At 45.4% G+C, this 16,670-nt stretch overlaps 1 protein-coding gene across 5 annotated transcripts in view; it reads right to left on the minus strand.

Moving 5' to 3' along the window:
• hspg2 (heparan sulfate proteoglycan 2) overlaps positions 1–16,670 on the minus strand; it is a 169,979-nt gene that overhangs the window by 100,058 nt on the left and 53,251 nt on the right. For all 5 annotated transcript variants that reach the window (XM_070544796.1, XM_070544795.1, XM_070544797.1 and 2 more), the window contains exons 2-4: positions 15,420–15,549; positions 15,094–15,144; positions 4,000–4,059 (exon numbers count right to left, since the gene is read on the minus strand). In XM_070544796.1, coding sequence (XP_070400897.1) covers positions 4,000–4,059; positions 15,094–15,144; positions 15,420–15,549 — 241 coding nt within the window. The remainder of the gene's footprint in view (positions 1–3,999; positions 4,060–15,093; positions 15,145–15,419; positions 15,550–16,670) is intronic.

Raw genomic sequence — 16,670 nt, forward strand, 5'->3', positions numbered from 1 at the left:
TCTATGTTTTCTTTCCTTTAATCATGTTCCGTTGTCTTTCCTTTCTGCTTCCTTTTGATGTTTACATAGAGAACGACGTCGCTTTCGGAAGTGAAGTTCAAATCTTTTTTGAAGCAAGCTGCTTCTTTCTCTTATTGGAGCCACTAGGATAACTCCATTACATGCTCAATGTTTTGACTACCGCTTCGAGTTTGTTACAAATGCTCCTGCCTCTCTTCTTCTTATTTGCCAAATCCTCAGTGCTTATCCTGCTCGATTTATCAGCTGCATTTGACACTGTCAACCATGGCTTCCTTTTGTCCACACCCTCTAGAATGGGCACACGCCTGGTTTGAATCGTACCTCACAGGACGATCATTCAGTGTATCTTGGCTTGGACAATCCTCTACTGTGCACCATCTTGCCACAGGAGTCCTCCAAGGCTCTGTACTAGGACCTCTTCTCTTTGCCGTATACACCACCTCACTGGGTGAGATCATTCGATCACATGGTATCTCCTACCACTGCTATGCAGATGACACCCAGCTCTATCTGTCATTTCCACCGGACGGCCACACTGTCTCTGCATGAATATCAAACTGTCTCTCCGACATATCAAAATGGATGAAATCCCACCATCTCCAACTCAACCTTTCTAAAACTGAACTACTTGTCATCCCAGCAAAACCATCCATACAGCACAATATCTCAATCCAAAATGACTTCCTATGTCTGGCACCTTCAAAGGCAGTTCGAAATCTGGGTGTTGTGATTGATGAACACCTGACCTTTAAAGATCATGTTGCCTCTGTTGCTCGTTCATGCCGCTCTGCGCTGTATAACATATGAAAGATCAGACCATACCTAACACAACGTGCCACCCAGCTCCTGGTGCAATCTACTGTCATCTCCCACCTCGATTACTGCAACGCCCTTCTAACTGGTCTTCCAGGCAGTACTGTGAGACCTCTTCAAATGGTCCAGAACGCAGTGGCGCGTCTGGTCTTCAATCAGCCAAAAAGAGCACACGTCACCCCTCTGTTCATTGAGCTCCACTGGCTACCGCTAGCAGCACGCATCCAATTCAAATTGCTAACACTAGCATACAAAGTCTGTGATGGTACGGCTCCCATCTATCTGAATCCTCTTGCAAAGGCTTACATCTCGGCCGCTCCGGTCATCACAGGATCGTCGGCCAGCAGTACCTACACCACGCTCAGAACAATCCAGACTCTTCTCATGCATCGTTCCACAAATGTGGAATGACCTACCAAGCACTACAAGAACAGGGGCTTCCTTTTTGACTTACAAGAAACTCCTGAAGACCCTGCTCTTCAGAGAGCATCTTCTACAATAGCACCCTCCCTGCACCCGTCCCCCCCGTCCCCCCTACTGTCCATTCCTTGTTCCCACCTCTCCATGATTCATCATGCTGCCTCACTGCCATCTACGACTGACTGGAAATTGGTTGTTGTTGTAATTGTTGTTGTTAGCCTCAAGGGCAACATGCCGATCATCACTTGTAAGATGCTTTGGACAAAAGTGTCTGCTAAATACATAAACATATTTGTGGTCTTATGGCTCTTGGCAAACAGCAATTTGGTGCATTACTGCCACCAACTGGATTGGAGTGGAATGACTACCAATCACTTCCTGTCTGTGCGTAGAGTCTTAAAGGAATAGTCCATTGTGGGATTAACAGAAGGGTGCTGGCGGTCAGAGCTAGGGGGCCCCCCAAAATAAGGGGGCCCTAGGCGGCCACCGACCTATGCCTAAAACTGTTACTGATAGTATCACAAGGGATGTAAAGATGGGAGTTTTACAGCATGTGTCCACTTGAATAATATCAGTGACCCAGTTCCATCAGAGGCCATGCATTCCTCTGCCACAACACTGTGTTTTATAGACGCTGTTTTCTGTAACATAAACCATTTTATGTGTTGGATAAAAGTGTGATAACGTTATTTTTTCTGTGGAATTGTGTAGAAAGGTTATGAAAACTGAACATTTTAAATAAATAAATACTGTAATTAAAAGCAAACTTCACTTCAAACCAATACATACAAGTTTTAACTCTTATCTTTCTGGAAATCATCGTGTTGGTGCAAATATGCCACCCTATGCTTTCTACGCTCAAAAAGCCCAATGGAAACTTTTGAGAGATCTTCAGAACGTCAGCTAAAACCGCTTTGATGGAGAACAAGGCTCCGCTTTCTTGGAAACAAATACAAAGTAATGAGGGCTGATGAAAGACGATTCCTTGGTTCTAGATCTGGTTTGCATCTCATAAAGAACCTTATAGTTTTTCTTCTAAAGCCTCCATGTCTACCTCCTTCTTGATGACTGAAAGGATCCTTCTATCATTCACCAACACTGTCTTGTTTTTAAGCAACACATGTTCTCTCTTGGACTTTAACAAAAGGCTGTTTTATCATGTTTGCACTCATAATTTGTTTCACTTTCTTTAATCTACAAATGTCATCTTCTCCTTGCACTGAAACTCTTTTAATAGCGTCTGACAGGAAGGGCAATGTGAAATTGAGAACATTGGCAGGGGGTATTTGATTAAAGGGCTTTGCTTGGTTACTGTATTATAATCTGTCCTTTTTAATCCTTCTGAGCCAGTTTTCTTAACAAGTGTTCTTGGAGTTATCCCATTCCTGGTGAAGAAAGGCCTCGTTTCTGACAAAGTAAAGTGAGAATGGCCTGTGAAAACAGACTGGTGGGCATGTATCAACAGAGCTGAGAGCTCACTCTGCAGCTTGTAAGATTTATAGAAACAATAGGCCACTCTCTGAATGGGATCCCAGTAGACAGGCAACATCAAAGTTACTCATCAAAGTGCTTTATATGACCCGCATATAATCTAATCACTTTCGTGGGTACTTGCCGCCTGGTCAACAGCGGCTCAACCCTCCGGCTCTCTACAAGCTTGCTGCTGCATTGGACGGTTGGGATTGAGACCTTTTGACTAGAATGCCAGGACGTACCCGGCGGCTAATGAGCAGCGCTTTTACTCCAGAGCCCATTCTCTGCTTTATATCACTGATTTACATCTGAGGGAATTCCCCTTGTTGAGCCCCACCACCATCAAAGGTGATGAAAGTGTCAGTACAAAGATGCAACAAGCAGGAAGAAAAGTCTAGAAAATAGCATTCCACACGTATAATTCACAAACTGATTGAGCTGTTAAAGCTGTTCAGTAGAACTGAGGGGTCATTGTGTAACGGGTCCCCTCTGAACACAGAGGCCCATGCAGATTGAGCAGTTGACTGGGAGTGCCCTTTAAAACCCAACCACATTAGGTGTGACCTTTAACCTCATGGCAGTGCCTACTGTACTGGTAGTCTTTATTTGAAGGAACAAGGGAGAACCGGGAGCTGTTAAAGCAAAAACCACACCGTTTCGGAGTTATCTCCCTTTCCCCCAGCTTAGGTTTTTTTTTCCTTTAACGTTCTCTGACTCAATACTCATTTGGCAGCTGCTTCTGTCTCAGCCCAACTCATCCAGATGGGACCCTGACTATTTAACCCTTGTGCTGATCACCAGCCAGAAAACTGTCTCCAGGTCCACTCATTGCCCTCTGGGGGACTCTTGGGAATGAATTCTGGCTTCTTCATTACGTTGGCCCCAGTGTGCTCAGAATCGAAACCACCACTGTGCTTTAAAAGGCGCACTTCTTCAATGCAGAGTAACAGCTGGTTTGTCACACTGTGACAGAATCAAAATTATTTAAAGCACTTTTCAGGAAGTATCACAGCAACGCGTTTCCAAACAACTGGAAATGGACGTGTTGTCACTCGAACGCGATGAGATCTGTTAGTCGATGGAACAACCTCATCATTTTCCACTGGCATTGAGCAGCATCAGGAGATGCCTGAAAGAAACTTGGAAAAACGGTCGGCGGATTCAAAACACAGCATGCTGAGTCTTCCCCCCCTGAAACGTTATCTGGGAGTGTGATTAGAAATGTGTGACCAGGTGACAGGAGAGTGCCAAATGCAAGACGGGAAAACTTACTGTACTCCGGCTCGGGTGGGTTCTCTAAGTTTCCCAGATATGACGAGCTCCACCAGTACTCTACAGCGAGCAATGAGAGGTGAGGAGCAGAGAGCAAACAACAGGAGGAGATGCAGGGGGCATAAACAGAAGCCGGAGGACAAGGACGGGAGAAGAAAAGCAGCGCAAGAAGCAGGCAGAAAGTTGGGTTAGCCAACATTTGCAGAAGGGGTCAGCGTGAGGAAGGATGGGACAACAAATGGATGTGAAAGGAGAAAATCAAAAGTGACAATCAGAAACAATTTCCCCAAAAAAACATTAGATCAACAAGACTGAAGATGTTCAAAATGTGTAAAATTCACAAAACAGCAAGAAAAACAATGAGCAAGACAGGAAAAAGGATAGCTTTAGGAAAAGTTAAGCACACACGTTAAAGACAGCCAAGCTTCAAGAAACTGGTGTGTGTTGCCCAACCAAATGTCTCTGGATCATACAGTCTTGCTGCTACAGGACACCATCGTCCACTCAGGGAGAGGCTACTTCCTATTTCTCTTTTCAAATGGAAGAACTGAGCACAGATAAAGATTTTTTGAGGTTTTTTAAACCATAGGTTCAATCCTTTGCACTGGAACCAGCAACAAAGATTGCTCTGTGCTGTAGTGACTCACTTGTTCTCCCACTGCTTTGGATGCACTCATTCTGTTGGGCCAAGTCAAGTACAGAGGGCTTGGGCATGTTCTGAAATATGGATGGTTTATGAGACTGGAGGAAATCATACAGAGACAACACTCACTGGGGTGTTGTTTCTCTTTTTTTCACACACTAAAGGGATATTTGTCCCATTTTGCAACGAGTTTATGTGTAAAAATTTAAATACCGTTCACATTCAATGTGGATAGCTTTACATCCTACAGGGCTAAGGAGGTAATGGCTCGCTCGAGTGCAGCCAAGAACAAAGTACTGTTTCTCGGATTAAAATGTGTTCAAATTTATAGCAGTTAATCCAATTTATAACATCAATGCAAAATTCAAAACACCAAAATTGATTCAAATAAATTGTAAGATTGCATAAAAATGTAAAAGGAGGGATGTTCCAATCGGATCTCATGCAATCTCCACATTGTTCAGTGATGGTAATTGATTGAGACTTTAGATAGTTGAACCTCAGATTCAGAAGAGCAATCTGGTTTTCGTCATGGCTGTGGACCACTGGAACAGCTCTAGCTAAGCCTCCTGGAGGTTGCGTGGGAGTTCGCCCAACCAATCTACAGGTGGTTTTCCAGAATGTCTTCTCAGCCTGAAACAGCTCTGCTTGAATCAGCCCATCAATTTCAGGGGGTGCTCGATTTTTATTCATGACAACGTAATATGAGGTGATCAGTAAACAGTATGAGGTAACTTGTTTGATCCACAGGAACACAACTCAGCTGAAAAATTTTGAAGTTGCTGGACATTTAGCTTAGTTTAATGGCTTTTTGTCAGACTCTGAACCAGGAGAATGCAGGCAGTGAAACAGAAAGCAAAATACTCCGGAGCAATCGGTGACTCCACCCCGTAGCCAATCAGTGGCCAGAATCACGTTGCCGGCCCTACTCAGCCTTGTCAGGTACCTCATCTTAGCAGGGACTAAAAATAAGGGAGAAGGTTGAGGGAAAATATCGAACTGTACCTTTGGAAACAGTGGTCGGGCCGAGCTGCATCAGTCCGAGTTGTTCTGGCTAGTGTTCCTGGAAAACCACCTTACATGTGTTGTGTGGAACTGGAGAAGGTGTTCATCTGTGTCCCTCACAGGGACCTATGGGGGGGTAATCTGGGAGTATGGGGTACCGGGCCCTTTGATACGGGCTGGTACAGCTCAGTTCCACCGCCGGGTTTGGCGCCATCGTCATTAGAGTACAAACTCAGGATGAGCAAGACAGATCGGTAAGAAAGACAAGTTTTTAAAGAAGTTTCAAAGTGGATAGGAGTCGAAGGATTCGAGTGGACGTCGGAACGGTGTTAGGCCAAGCTGAAGAAGGTAAAAGCTCAAAATAGTTGAGTTAAGGACAAACAGTTGGAGTTGAAATGGGAGGAATGCTGGTCCACGATGACCCACACCACCCCATCCCAAATCCTGCAGTGGATTCGAGGCTGTAGGTCCTTGTATGAGCGATGCCAGAGCTTGGTTCGCAGTAAGTTGGGCTCGTTGGTCTTATGGACTCCGCCAAGGCTGCCCTTTGTCACAGATTTTGTTCATAACTTTTATGGACAGAATTTCTAGGCGTAGCCAAGGTGTGGAGGGGATCCGTTTTGATGGCCTAAGGATCAGGTCTCTGGCTTCATCAGGCCGTGTTCTCCAACGTCTGCTGGAGCAGTTTGCAGCCGAGAGTCAAACAGATGGCATCAGTATCAGCTTGTCTAAATCCAAGACCATGATCTTGAAATGGAAAATGGTAGAAGGTCGTCTCCAGGCCAGAGACAGGGCCCTGCCTCTTGTTCATGAATGAGGGATAAATGGAGCAAGAGATTGATAAGCGGATATGTGCAGAGATGAGGGTATTGTACCAGTCTGTCGTGGTGAAGACAGAGCTGACAGGAAAGCAAAGCTCTCGGTTTACCAGTCATTCCTACCCTTACCTATGGTCACGAGCTTTGGGTAGTGACCAAAAGAACAAGATAACAAATACAAGCAATCAAGGTGCTCAAAGTAGATCCACTGCTCCTCCACATCAAGAGGAACCAGCGGAGGTGGCTCGGGCATCTAGTTACGATGCCTCCTGGACGCCTCCCTGGTGAAGTTTTCTGGGGGATGTGGGAAAGGGAGGAGAGCCAAGGGAAGACCCAAGACAAGCTGGAGGGACTAAGTTTCTCGGCTGGCCAGGGATCCCCGTGGAAGAGCTGGCCCAAGTGGCTGGAGAGAGTGAAGCCTGGGCCTCTCTTCTTAGCTGCTGCCCCCGTGGCCCGACCCTGCATAAGCAGAGGATGATAGATGAATGAATCTCTGTTGCTGGCCTGCATTAGTAACACGGCACCAACCTTTTGTTGTTTGAAAGAACTGTTTTGTCAGAAGCAGGAGGTGGGCTCAAGGAGGCAACAACCAGTCAGCATGAATGCCATGTTTTAAGCCCTAAGGCACACTGACTCATTTAAACTGAGGCCAATCCAGAAGCTATGCATTATTAACCCTAACCCAACCCTAATCCTAAACTCACACACAAAACATTACCTGACATATCCCTTCATGGTCTAAAGGTTAATACGCTGGATGGGAACTCGAGAGACAAGAAGCGGTTTGACAGTCCACTCCAGACTCTAGAAGTCCACTCCATAAACTCCAGCAGACATGACTGAACAACAACTCATTTGTAGTCAAGTGTGTTGGATCCAGCTGGTTCACAACCACACATTTAAAGAGCGCCACATGGTTTCTGAAACTCATTACTGTATTCCTCAAGTTGGTAGGAGATTTAAAAATCCGTACCGGAAGATAACGTTAAGATTTACTTTTACAGCTGTCTGGTGGTGAAGTCGAGTGAAGATTAGGCGGATGGACTAATAGCGATAAATGACACACCAGGCTAAACAACTTTTGATCTACAAAGCACATCCAGGAGACAGACGACAGAAACTGTGGCCTCTATCCAACTGATCTCTCCTTCAAGACTAGTGGCCCAAACTAATTAGCACTAATGAAGCCTTTTGGACTTCAAAGTCCTCTGCTATGTGGAGGTCCTTAGCAGAATCACAGCCAACAGCTTTATTACTGGTCTCAGCTCGTTTGTGCGTAAAATAGGCCACGGCCTCTGAGTAAAACAAATCACTGTGTGAAGATAAAATAAAACACTCTTCTTCATCTTAGCAGTAAGGTCGTGTGCTGCTTTTTATTGGCCAGAAGAAAAAAAGATTTAGGATCTGAACAACCCCAGGAGAGTCATTGTGTGATACGGATACTCCCTTGTGTTCAAACCAGGAAGCCACTGATCAACCAGAGAGCTTTCGACAAATAAACTAACAGATCTGGGAAAACCGGCAGGTCAGATACAAGGTTTTGTATCAGAGCAAATCAATGTCTGCTCCATTACTGTACGCTGCGGCATAGATCATTACACAAAACACCAAAACACACGAAACATGGAAACTACAAGCCTTGGACAGACAGAGAGGAAGAAGAGATTAACTTCAGAGCTGCACACACTCACTGAATGATGCCCTAAATGTCCCCCTCTTAACAAGGCGTGGCACACGGCGACTTGTTTGTTGATGTAACAACAGAGAGGAGGATCATGAAATCATAGGAGTCGCGTCAGTGACTAGAGCCATTCTGCTGCTCACACTGAAAAACCAGCTGTTTGTGAGAAGAGGACGACATCTAGAAATCGTCCTTCAGCAGCCCTGCTGTGTCTACTCCATTAACTCGTTCAGATTGGTGTGAAATATTTGAATTTAATGTGAAACTAATCCCCCTCTGCAGTATGTGACCACCTCCTGGACAGTACAACAACAAAGGCGCCACTAACATAACCACACCTGCTCCCACTCGCCCTGCCGAGGCTCCCTGTAGCTGGCAGTGCCCCTGAGAAACACCCGTTGCCCATCGAAGGCAGCTCAACCAGGTGGGTGGCCAGGCTGCTGCCCGCCCACTGCCCAGGCCAAACTGACAACACACACCACATTTCCCTGACATATTGCACTTTCATGCTGCAACATGTTCTCTCCTAGAGATAACGGAAGATTCCAAACTTGGATTGTATTTCGTCAGCAAGCGCCCACCAGTAATTGATGTGACTGGTAAGTAAAACCAGCTGATGCGTCTCAGGAATGGAGGAACTCGTACGAGAGTCAACAACCTGACGTAAGTTCTGCAACTCGTCCTTCAGCGTTGATTGAAATCAAAACGAAGATCCAAACATGAGCTTAACTCTGATTCCAACTAAAACAGAAAATACATGATTCAAACTTTTTCTCCCGAACTAAATATGAACATTTAAACAGTTTGTTAAATGAGAAAGAATAAAATGACTAAAGTCTGTGAATCGAAAGACAGATGAGTTCTGTAAAAAAGCTAAGCCCTAGCAGGTCTACTCATCATTAGCTCTCTCCATTTATTGAGTGGTTATGGCAACCTTTGTGTCTTCATTTTCCGTGTGTAATGGTGAGTATGCTTGGTGCACCGGGAATGTTTTTCAGAAAGCCTGTGGAACAGGAAAAGGCTCTCAAAGATGAGATCAAACTTGATTTGTATCCCAGAAATCTTTTGGAGGCTCTGAGTTAGGAGGTCAGAACGAAAGGTTGAGGACATGGGACTCCACTTCGACATCACAAAAGGAAACGGCAGACTTTGATTATGGAGTATAAATAGCAACAATGGACAAAAGATGGTTTAAAATAGTCTCATTTGAGACCGTTAAAATTTTAGATTGAGCGTAAACGTCTGAGACAAAGGGGATACGGGAATTCTTTGACCTTCAACAGACAGTCACACAACAGGAAACAAGGCATAATGGGGGCAACTAGTGCAACTTCTGTCTTCCTCTTCATCACTACGGGGAGGGAAGGAAGGCAGAGGTTTGGGTGGGCAGTGTGGATAGCAAACAGGACAGAGACACTCAGACAACATATTCTACGTTCAGCACAGGAAGCTGAATTTCCTTCCAGGGCAGTGCTGCTGTGATCTAAATATGGAGTTAGTCTTTTTCTCCAGTCATGGTACCATCATCGCTCTGAGCAGAACTCTGACATAAGTATGGCACAATCTCATATTCCTTTTATGTGGTACGTTAATGCAACACTGACCGCTGATTGGTTTTGCACATTTTGAATAAACTTCCCTTATTGTGACTTTTAGAGCATCTGTTTTTATATGTATGGCAAATACCTGAGAAGCATGCTTCAGCGTGAATTCAGATTGTGTGAGGAAGTTAAAGGACAACTGGAATGATGACGGACGCCATGTTTTCAACAGAACCGATTCAATTCATCGTTGTTGATGTTAGTTTTCCTACAAGTAAAACTGGAAAACATGTTCTCATAAATGTCGGCTCCTCTCAATCATGTCAGTAAAGCTGTGCTTAAATTATCCTCTTTAATCTACTCTGATTCATTAAGGCCTCCCAGCAGTACTATTTCTAGGAGCTGGGCCACATGATGCCATGTGCCTCTGCTCTGATGTCAGCGCTCACTGCTGCCACCAAAACAATAACTGTGCTCTGATGTAATCAGACCCTCTAGCTCAGGGGTGACCAATCCTGGTCCTCGAGGGCCGGTATCCAGCACGTTTTCGTTTTAACCTGCTTCAGCACACCTGATTTCAAGCAGCAGGTGATTAACAGGCTTCTGCAGAGCCTGATGAGCTGCTGCACGGGTGAATCAACCAGCTAATCAAGCGTGTTGAAGCAGAAAAATCACAAAACCTGCTGGTTACCGGCCCTCCAGGACCAGGATTGGACATCCCTGCTCTAGCTTGAAGCACCACCCAAGGAGCAGCAGGTATGTCCAGGTGTCTGAATTCTGAAAGGAAACCTCGCAGGCAACAAACCTTTATTCTGCTGGAGATCATTTAAAACTAGAATATTAAAGATCTAGGCGCAAGGACTTCCTTTGATTTCGTTGTCATCTTCCTCCGCTTATCTGGGTCCGGGTCGCGGGGGCAGCATCCCAACTAGGGAGCTCCAGACCATCCTCTCCCCGGCCACCTCCACCAGTTCCTCCAGCAGGACCCCAAGGCGTTCCTGGACCAGATTGGAGATGTAACCTCTCCAACGTGTCCTGGGTCGACCCGGGGGCCTCCTGCCGGCAGGACATGCCCGAAACACCTCCCCAGGGAGGCGTCCAGGAGGCATCCTGACCAGATGCCCAAACCACCTCAACTGACTCCTTTCGATCCGGAGGAGCAGCGGTTCTACTCCGAGTCCCTCCTGAATGTCCGAGCTCCTCACCCTATCTCTAAGGCTGAGCCCGGCCACCCTACGGAGGAAACTCATTTCGGCCGCTTGTATCCGCGATCTCGTTCTTTCGGTCATTACCCAAAGCTCATGACCATAGGTGAGGATCGGGACGTAGATCGACCGGTAAATCGAGAGCCTGGCTTTCTGGCTCAGCTCCCTCTTCCCCACGACAGATCGGCTCAGCGTCCGCATCACTGCAGACGCCGAACCAATCCGCCTGTCGATCTCCCGATCCCTCCTACCCTCACTCGTGAACAAGACCCCGAGATACTTAAACTCCTCCACTTGAGGTAGGACCTCTCTCCCGACCCGGAGTTGGCTTCCTTTGATTTGTTAAACAAAAATAAATCAGACGGTAAAGACGTTGGATCCAGAGATGACCCCCGCAGGCAGGCTCAGAGGCTCTCCCTCTTTAGGGAGAGGCCTGTTTGTTTTCTTTTATAGTGTTGCGCTTAGCGGGCTAGTGTTGGTGGTCTTTTCACCTTCTCGGGAGCACCCCAGGAAGAGCAGGGGCTAACCACCCCCCACCCCCCCCCTTGCTGGTTTGGATGTGCGTATGCACATGTGCTTAATCTGCCCGCCTGTGACGAACATGAAGACTAGGGATTCAGATAGCCTGTTTTTGTTTTTATCGGGGGCTCTCTCTTTTAATGTGATCCTTGCTTTTAAAGAAAAAGTTTTAAAAGTTGGTTTTGTGTGTTTTACTAACTTTTATCCTTTTTCTTTCATTCATGTGTGGGGGTGTTACGGCTACCAGCCTGGCCAGTGAGATTCAGGAGCCAGGATCACCCAGCCCCGGTGATCAGCCTGACACCGCCCTTCCTCCTCCTCTCTTCCAGGCTGCTGAGGAGCACAGCTGATCTGAATTCTGTTGATGACCAACACCTGGATAAAAAGGCTGTGCCCGTCTGAGAGGCAGCAGTGCAGGGGTTCTGCTGTCCGCCTCGTTTTGGTTTTAAACCCCTTTGTTTTGTTAACTCTGAGTGATCCAAATGGATCTTCGTTTGTTAAAACTTGGTTTGCTGCAATTTTATTGACTCTGGTTTTAAACACCTTCTGTGTTGGGAAAAACTTTTACAATAAGTTTTTACCAGGTGTTTTAAGCCAGTAGATTGTTTCAGACTTTTATCAACGTCGGGATTTAAAAAAAACCCTTCTGTTCGATAAAGCTTTTAATATAAGTTTTAACCAGGTGTTTTTATAGTTGGTAATTGGTGTAATGTTAACCTTTTTGAGAGTTTGTTTGTTTTGCATTATCTTTATAATGCTCGCCATCTGTTTGCTCGTTTTAGAACCTTTTACAACAATTAAAACCATTTTAACTCCACCGTCGTATTTCTTATGTTACCCCCTCCTTCGCATTTTAACATCTCCTGTCGGGGACGTACCATCAACATTAACAGAAAAAAAATGTCCGGCAGAGGGGTGGAGATAAAACAGAGCCTTTTGAAAGGTCATGTGACTACAGTGAAATTATTTTGAAATCCAAGCAAATGAGAATGTGACACTCCCCCAGGTCTTGAGACAAGCGAATCGGAACTCTAAAACACCTGGATGTTCTTCCAGCACACGTTGGCCCACAGCTTTTGCTAGGTGTGCATGGTCCATAAGGGTAAGAACTGTGGAATCAGGGTGTCACTGACTTCCCCATTATGGTTTCCTCAACCACTTCCAGAGGTTGCCTATGAATGCTCCCTGTGGCACCCCACATCATGACAGGTGTGGCGCATGTGGACCTTTACAAAACAATGACCAGATTTGGTTCTCTTTTCTTTGCACAGCCATGTATTTGATGGAACCATCACATATTTTCTTTAGGAGAGCATTCTGGAGAAGAATGTCTGACCTTTGACCTTAACCAGGCCGTTCATGCTGGAAAACCCTCCAATTCTGTAAAGAAGAGTGGGACAAAATCCTCCCAGAGGGATGTGAGCGACATATTTCCAGCTTTCACAAAAGTGTAATCACAGTGTTACAATCTGATTTAAGGTTCAGAGGATAATTATTGCTTCACAAAGAGCTAGGTAGATTCAGATAGCGTTTTCTCCTAAAGGTGCCGTTCACAGAGGAAGATGAAACTTATGTCCTCGATGTGTGTTCGTCTTTTTGACACCTTAATCTAACAGCTGGAATGTCTCCCCAGCCTTCATGGGTTTCTACAGAAGTGATTCATCACTAAATTAAACAAATCAGCTGTGTTGATCTAAAACATGCAGGAAGCGTGCCGGAACCAGACCGCAGCAGCAGGTAGGTCAACTCCATTTTTCTAAGTCCAAAATTCCACTACCTCTGCTCCGCTCCGCCCTGCTCCGGCACGAATTCCGCAGCAAAATCGGTCCCGTTGTAGTCAGTCAGAGCTGTTCCACTACTGCGGCCGTGCGCCGCCCGCTGTTCCGCCATCTGGCAAAAATAGGATCGATTCTACTTTTGCCGGACGCCGGAACACCTCCGCAGTCAATGGACAGAAATCACAACCGCCCAACGGGAAATGGAGCAAGCATAACTTCCGTTATTTCACAATAAATCGATAAACAAAAGGCGTTTTTTGTTTCATATGCACAGGTTTAACAACTTTTAACAACTATCAATGGCGGCTGAACTTTAAATGCACAAAAATAAGCCATAAATACAGTTTCTACTATCAAAATAGTCACCCTTTGTAGATCCAAACACTGCTGATCTCTCAACACAAATGATGGGCAGATTAAACAGTTCATTTCGATGCTTCTCCCACACAACGGGTGTTTGGATCTAACTTCCGCGTTTATTGCTCGGACTGTATCGCAAGATCTCGAAAATCCCGCGCATGCCTGTTTGCGCACCTCAGGTCTCCGCACCGGAGCGGAGCCGTTGTAGAGCGGGTACCAGTAAAAATTGAGTTCGGAAGCGAGCGGCTGTGGAAGGCGGGGGCGGAGCGGACCGGAGGTAGTGGAATTTGGGGGTAAATCCAACAGATGGTGGCCCGCCAGTCTGAAGTTGCAAGTGCGACATTCTGGGGTGCAGGGGTCTGAGTGACATTTCTTTAAACTTGTAAGGGTCATTTTAGCACATACTGGCTCAATAAAATGATGTAAAAATATGAAAAAAGTTGCATAGTAGGGCTTTAATTGTTCTTTTTTAAATGCGATCAGCCACTCTCAGTTGCATATGCGAACTGAACGTGAAAATGGTCTTAACGTTTGAATATAAATGAGTAAGACTCTTAATCCTGTTGCTTTCTGCCTACCCATTCCTAATTTTACCCCTGAAACAGGACTGCCAGAGCTTTTTCCCCCACACGAAATGATTCACAAGACATTCATTCATACCACAGACTATTGAAAAAACAAGTGAATGAGACCTTTAATAAACTAAATTATCATTTGAAAAGTGCATCATGTATTTACTCAAGTCATCTTTATCTGATGTTAAATTTTGTTTGAGGTCTGAAATATTCAAGCACAAACAGCATAACCAAGAGGTCGAATGTGTTGTCATATTATGTGAAAGTTTCATCAGTAGGTGACATTTGACGCTGACCTCTAAATACAAAAATATAATAAAATCAAGCATGCAAAGAATAACTAATTAGAAAAATGATAATCGACAACAATCAGTTAGAGAAGTGCAGAAAACGCCTCAAACCAATAAATACCATGCAGCAGTGAAGCGTGGGTGATAAGCTTACTTTAAATGACTAAACCGTGTTCCTTGTGCCACTGTGTGTGATCTGTACTTACAGACAAATGTGTTTATGCCAAGCATGGTGGGGGTCAGGAATCACAGCATTGAACTGGCTAGCAGAGAGGCTCTGAAGCCACTTTTATTGTTCTTCAGGCTTTTATGTGTCTTACTTTGCTGTCACCTCGGCCAGTGGTTGAAAAGATTAAAGGGGGGGGGGGGGGGGTTATGTCTCAGCGCCTGAGCCCCGTGTTATGACCAGACTCTGGCAAATTGGCATCGAGGGAGGAGAGGCTTCAGCAGGATGAGAAGGTCATCGCTCAAAACTCCAGTGTGTGTGTGTGTGTGTGTGTGTGTGTGTGTGTGTGTGTGTGTGTGTGTGTGTGTGTGTGTGTGTGTAAGTCTGACACACGCTGCGTGAATATGTCTGAATTACAGATGGTAGAGCTTTGGCGGGCTGAGCGATCTACCACACGTAAAGAAATTCTGTCACAGACGACGGTTAGATGCTGTAGATTTTCTGCTCTCTCACTTGTGCTGTCGGGATCTGGAGTGCTGCCATCTTCCTCCCCACTCGGCAGGTCTTTGGAGGACGAGACACAAGAGTAAAGATGAGGTCAACATTTAGATTTAAGGCCAGGAAAAAAGCATTTTGCCCTTTTAATAAGTGCTGCACCAATGCACAGGAGAGCTACACTCCTCTGAGATGTTTTATTGGGATTAGGCAATCTCTTCTCATTTTCATCTTTTGGGTTGGGTTTACAAACTAAGGAATGCATAATAAGAAGCATGACTCCCATGAATTAAGGGCAGCTGTTACTGTGGTTTGTGGTTACCAATCCTTCTTAGCTAGCCCACCTCCTGAAGCTTCGTCAGCTGCGAAGTCCTCATCATCGTCCAGTAAACTCCGAGATGCCCGGACATCTTTTTCTGATTCCAAATCTTCTGGAAGCGGGACCTCTCCCCACGCCTTGGAGGCCTGAGACACCTGGGACAAACAAAGAGATTTATAGGGGTCAAAGTCTTGGCAAAGAAACGTTCCACCCAGTGCTACGCATGGAGGGTCTGGAAGGGTGGGGAGAAAACAAAAGCTGTAGCAGGAAATGGGGCATTGTGGAGTGTTTACTTCTGCTGTTTGTTATCTCTCACAGACCTCCTTAAGAGTTTGCATGCAAATAAAATGCCATTAAAGTTCGCTCACTGGACACGGTCAAAGTCCTAATCAAATTTTCTGCGGTGCATTTTTCTTTTTATCATCCTCTCGATGTGAATCTTGCTACAGATGTTCACAGCCGACTGCAGTGACCCTCATCTGAATCCACACAAAGCCAGCAGAAGCAGCTGCAAATGAGATCTGAATGACACAAATCTGTTTAAGTATGCTTTAAACTCTGTGGCCCCAGGGTAAAGCACCATGAGCAGCACCAAGACTAGTCCTTCACAACAGCCTCATAACTCTGAAGGGGTCTAGTCACGAGATGACATGTCACCTCCAGTATCAGACCTGTAACCATCAGATCGATCAAAAGACACTTTGGGCCCCTTAGTACTGTTGTTGACCATGTCCATCCCTTTATGACCACAGTGTACCCAACTTCTGATGGCTACTTCCAGCAGGACAATGCGCCATGACACAAAGCTCCAGTCATCTCAGACTGCAGTATTTCCAACTGTGGTGCGTGGGGAGGGGGGTTTACATTTGCGAACCGTTTCGCTGCCATGAGAGCGAGGAAGGGCGTAATAACGCGCGGAATATTTTGGTGCCGTGCGTTGGATGTGAGAGCGTGGGGTGTTGGGGTGGAGTGGTGGTGGGTTTCATTTCATAGCCGCGGTGGTAACATTTTAGGAGTGGAGCTGAGCCTACGTAGGGGTAACACTGGACTGGTTTCTTGAACATGACAATGACTTCACTGTACTCAAATGGCCTCCACAGTCACCACATCTCAATCCAATAGAACACCTTTGGATGTGGTGGAATGGGAGATTTGCATCATGGCGATATATATATATATATATATATATATATATATATATATATATATATATATATATATATATATATATATATATATATATATATATATATATATTAGGGATGTGTATTGGTGA

Source organism: Nothobranchius furzeri, chromosome 15 (genome assembly GCF_043380555.1).
Source record: "Nothobranchius furzeri strain GRZ-AD chromosome 15, NfurGRZ-RIMD1, whole genome shotgun sequence".
NCBI classification, from domain to species: Eukaryota; Metazoa; Chordata; class Actinopteri; order Cyprinodontiformes; family Nothobranchiidae; genus Nothobranchius; species Nothobranchius furzeri.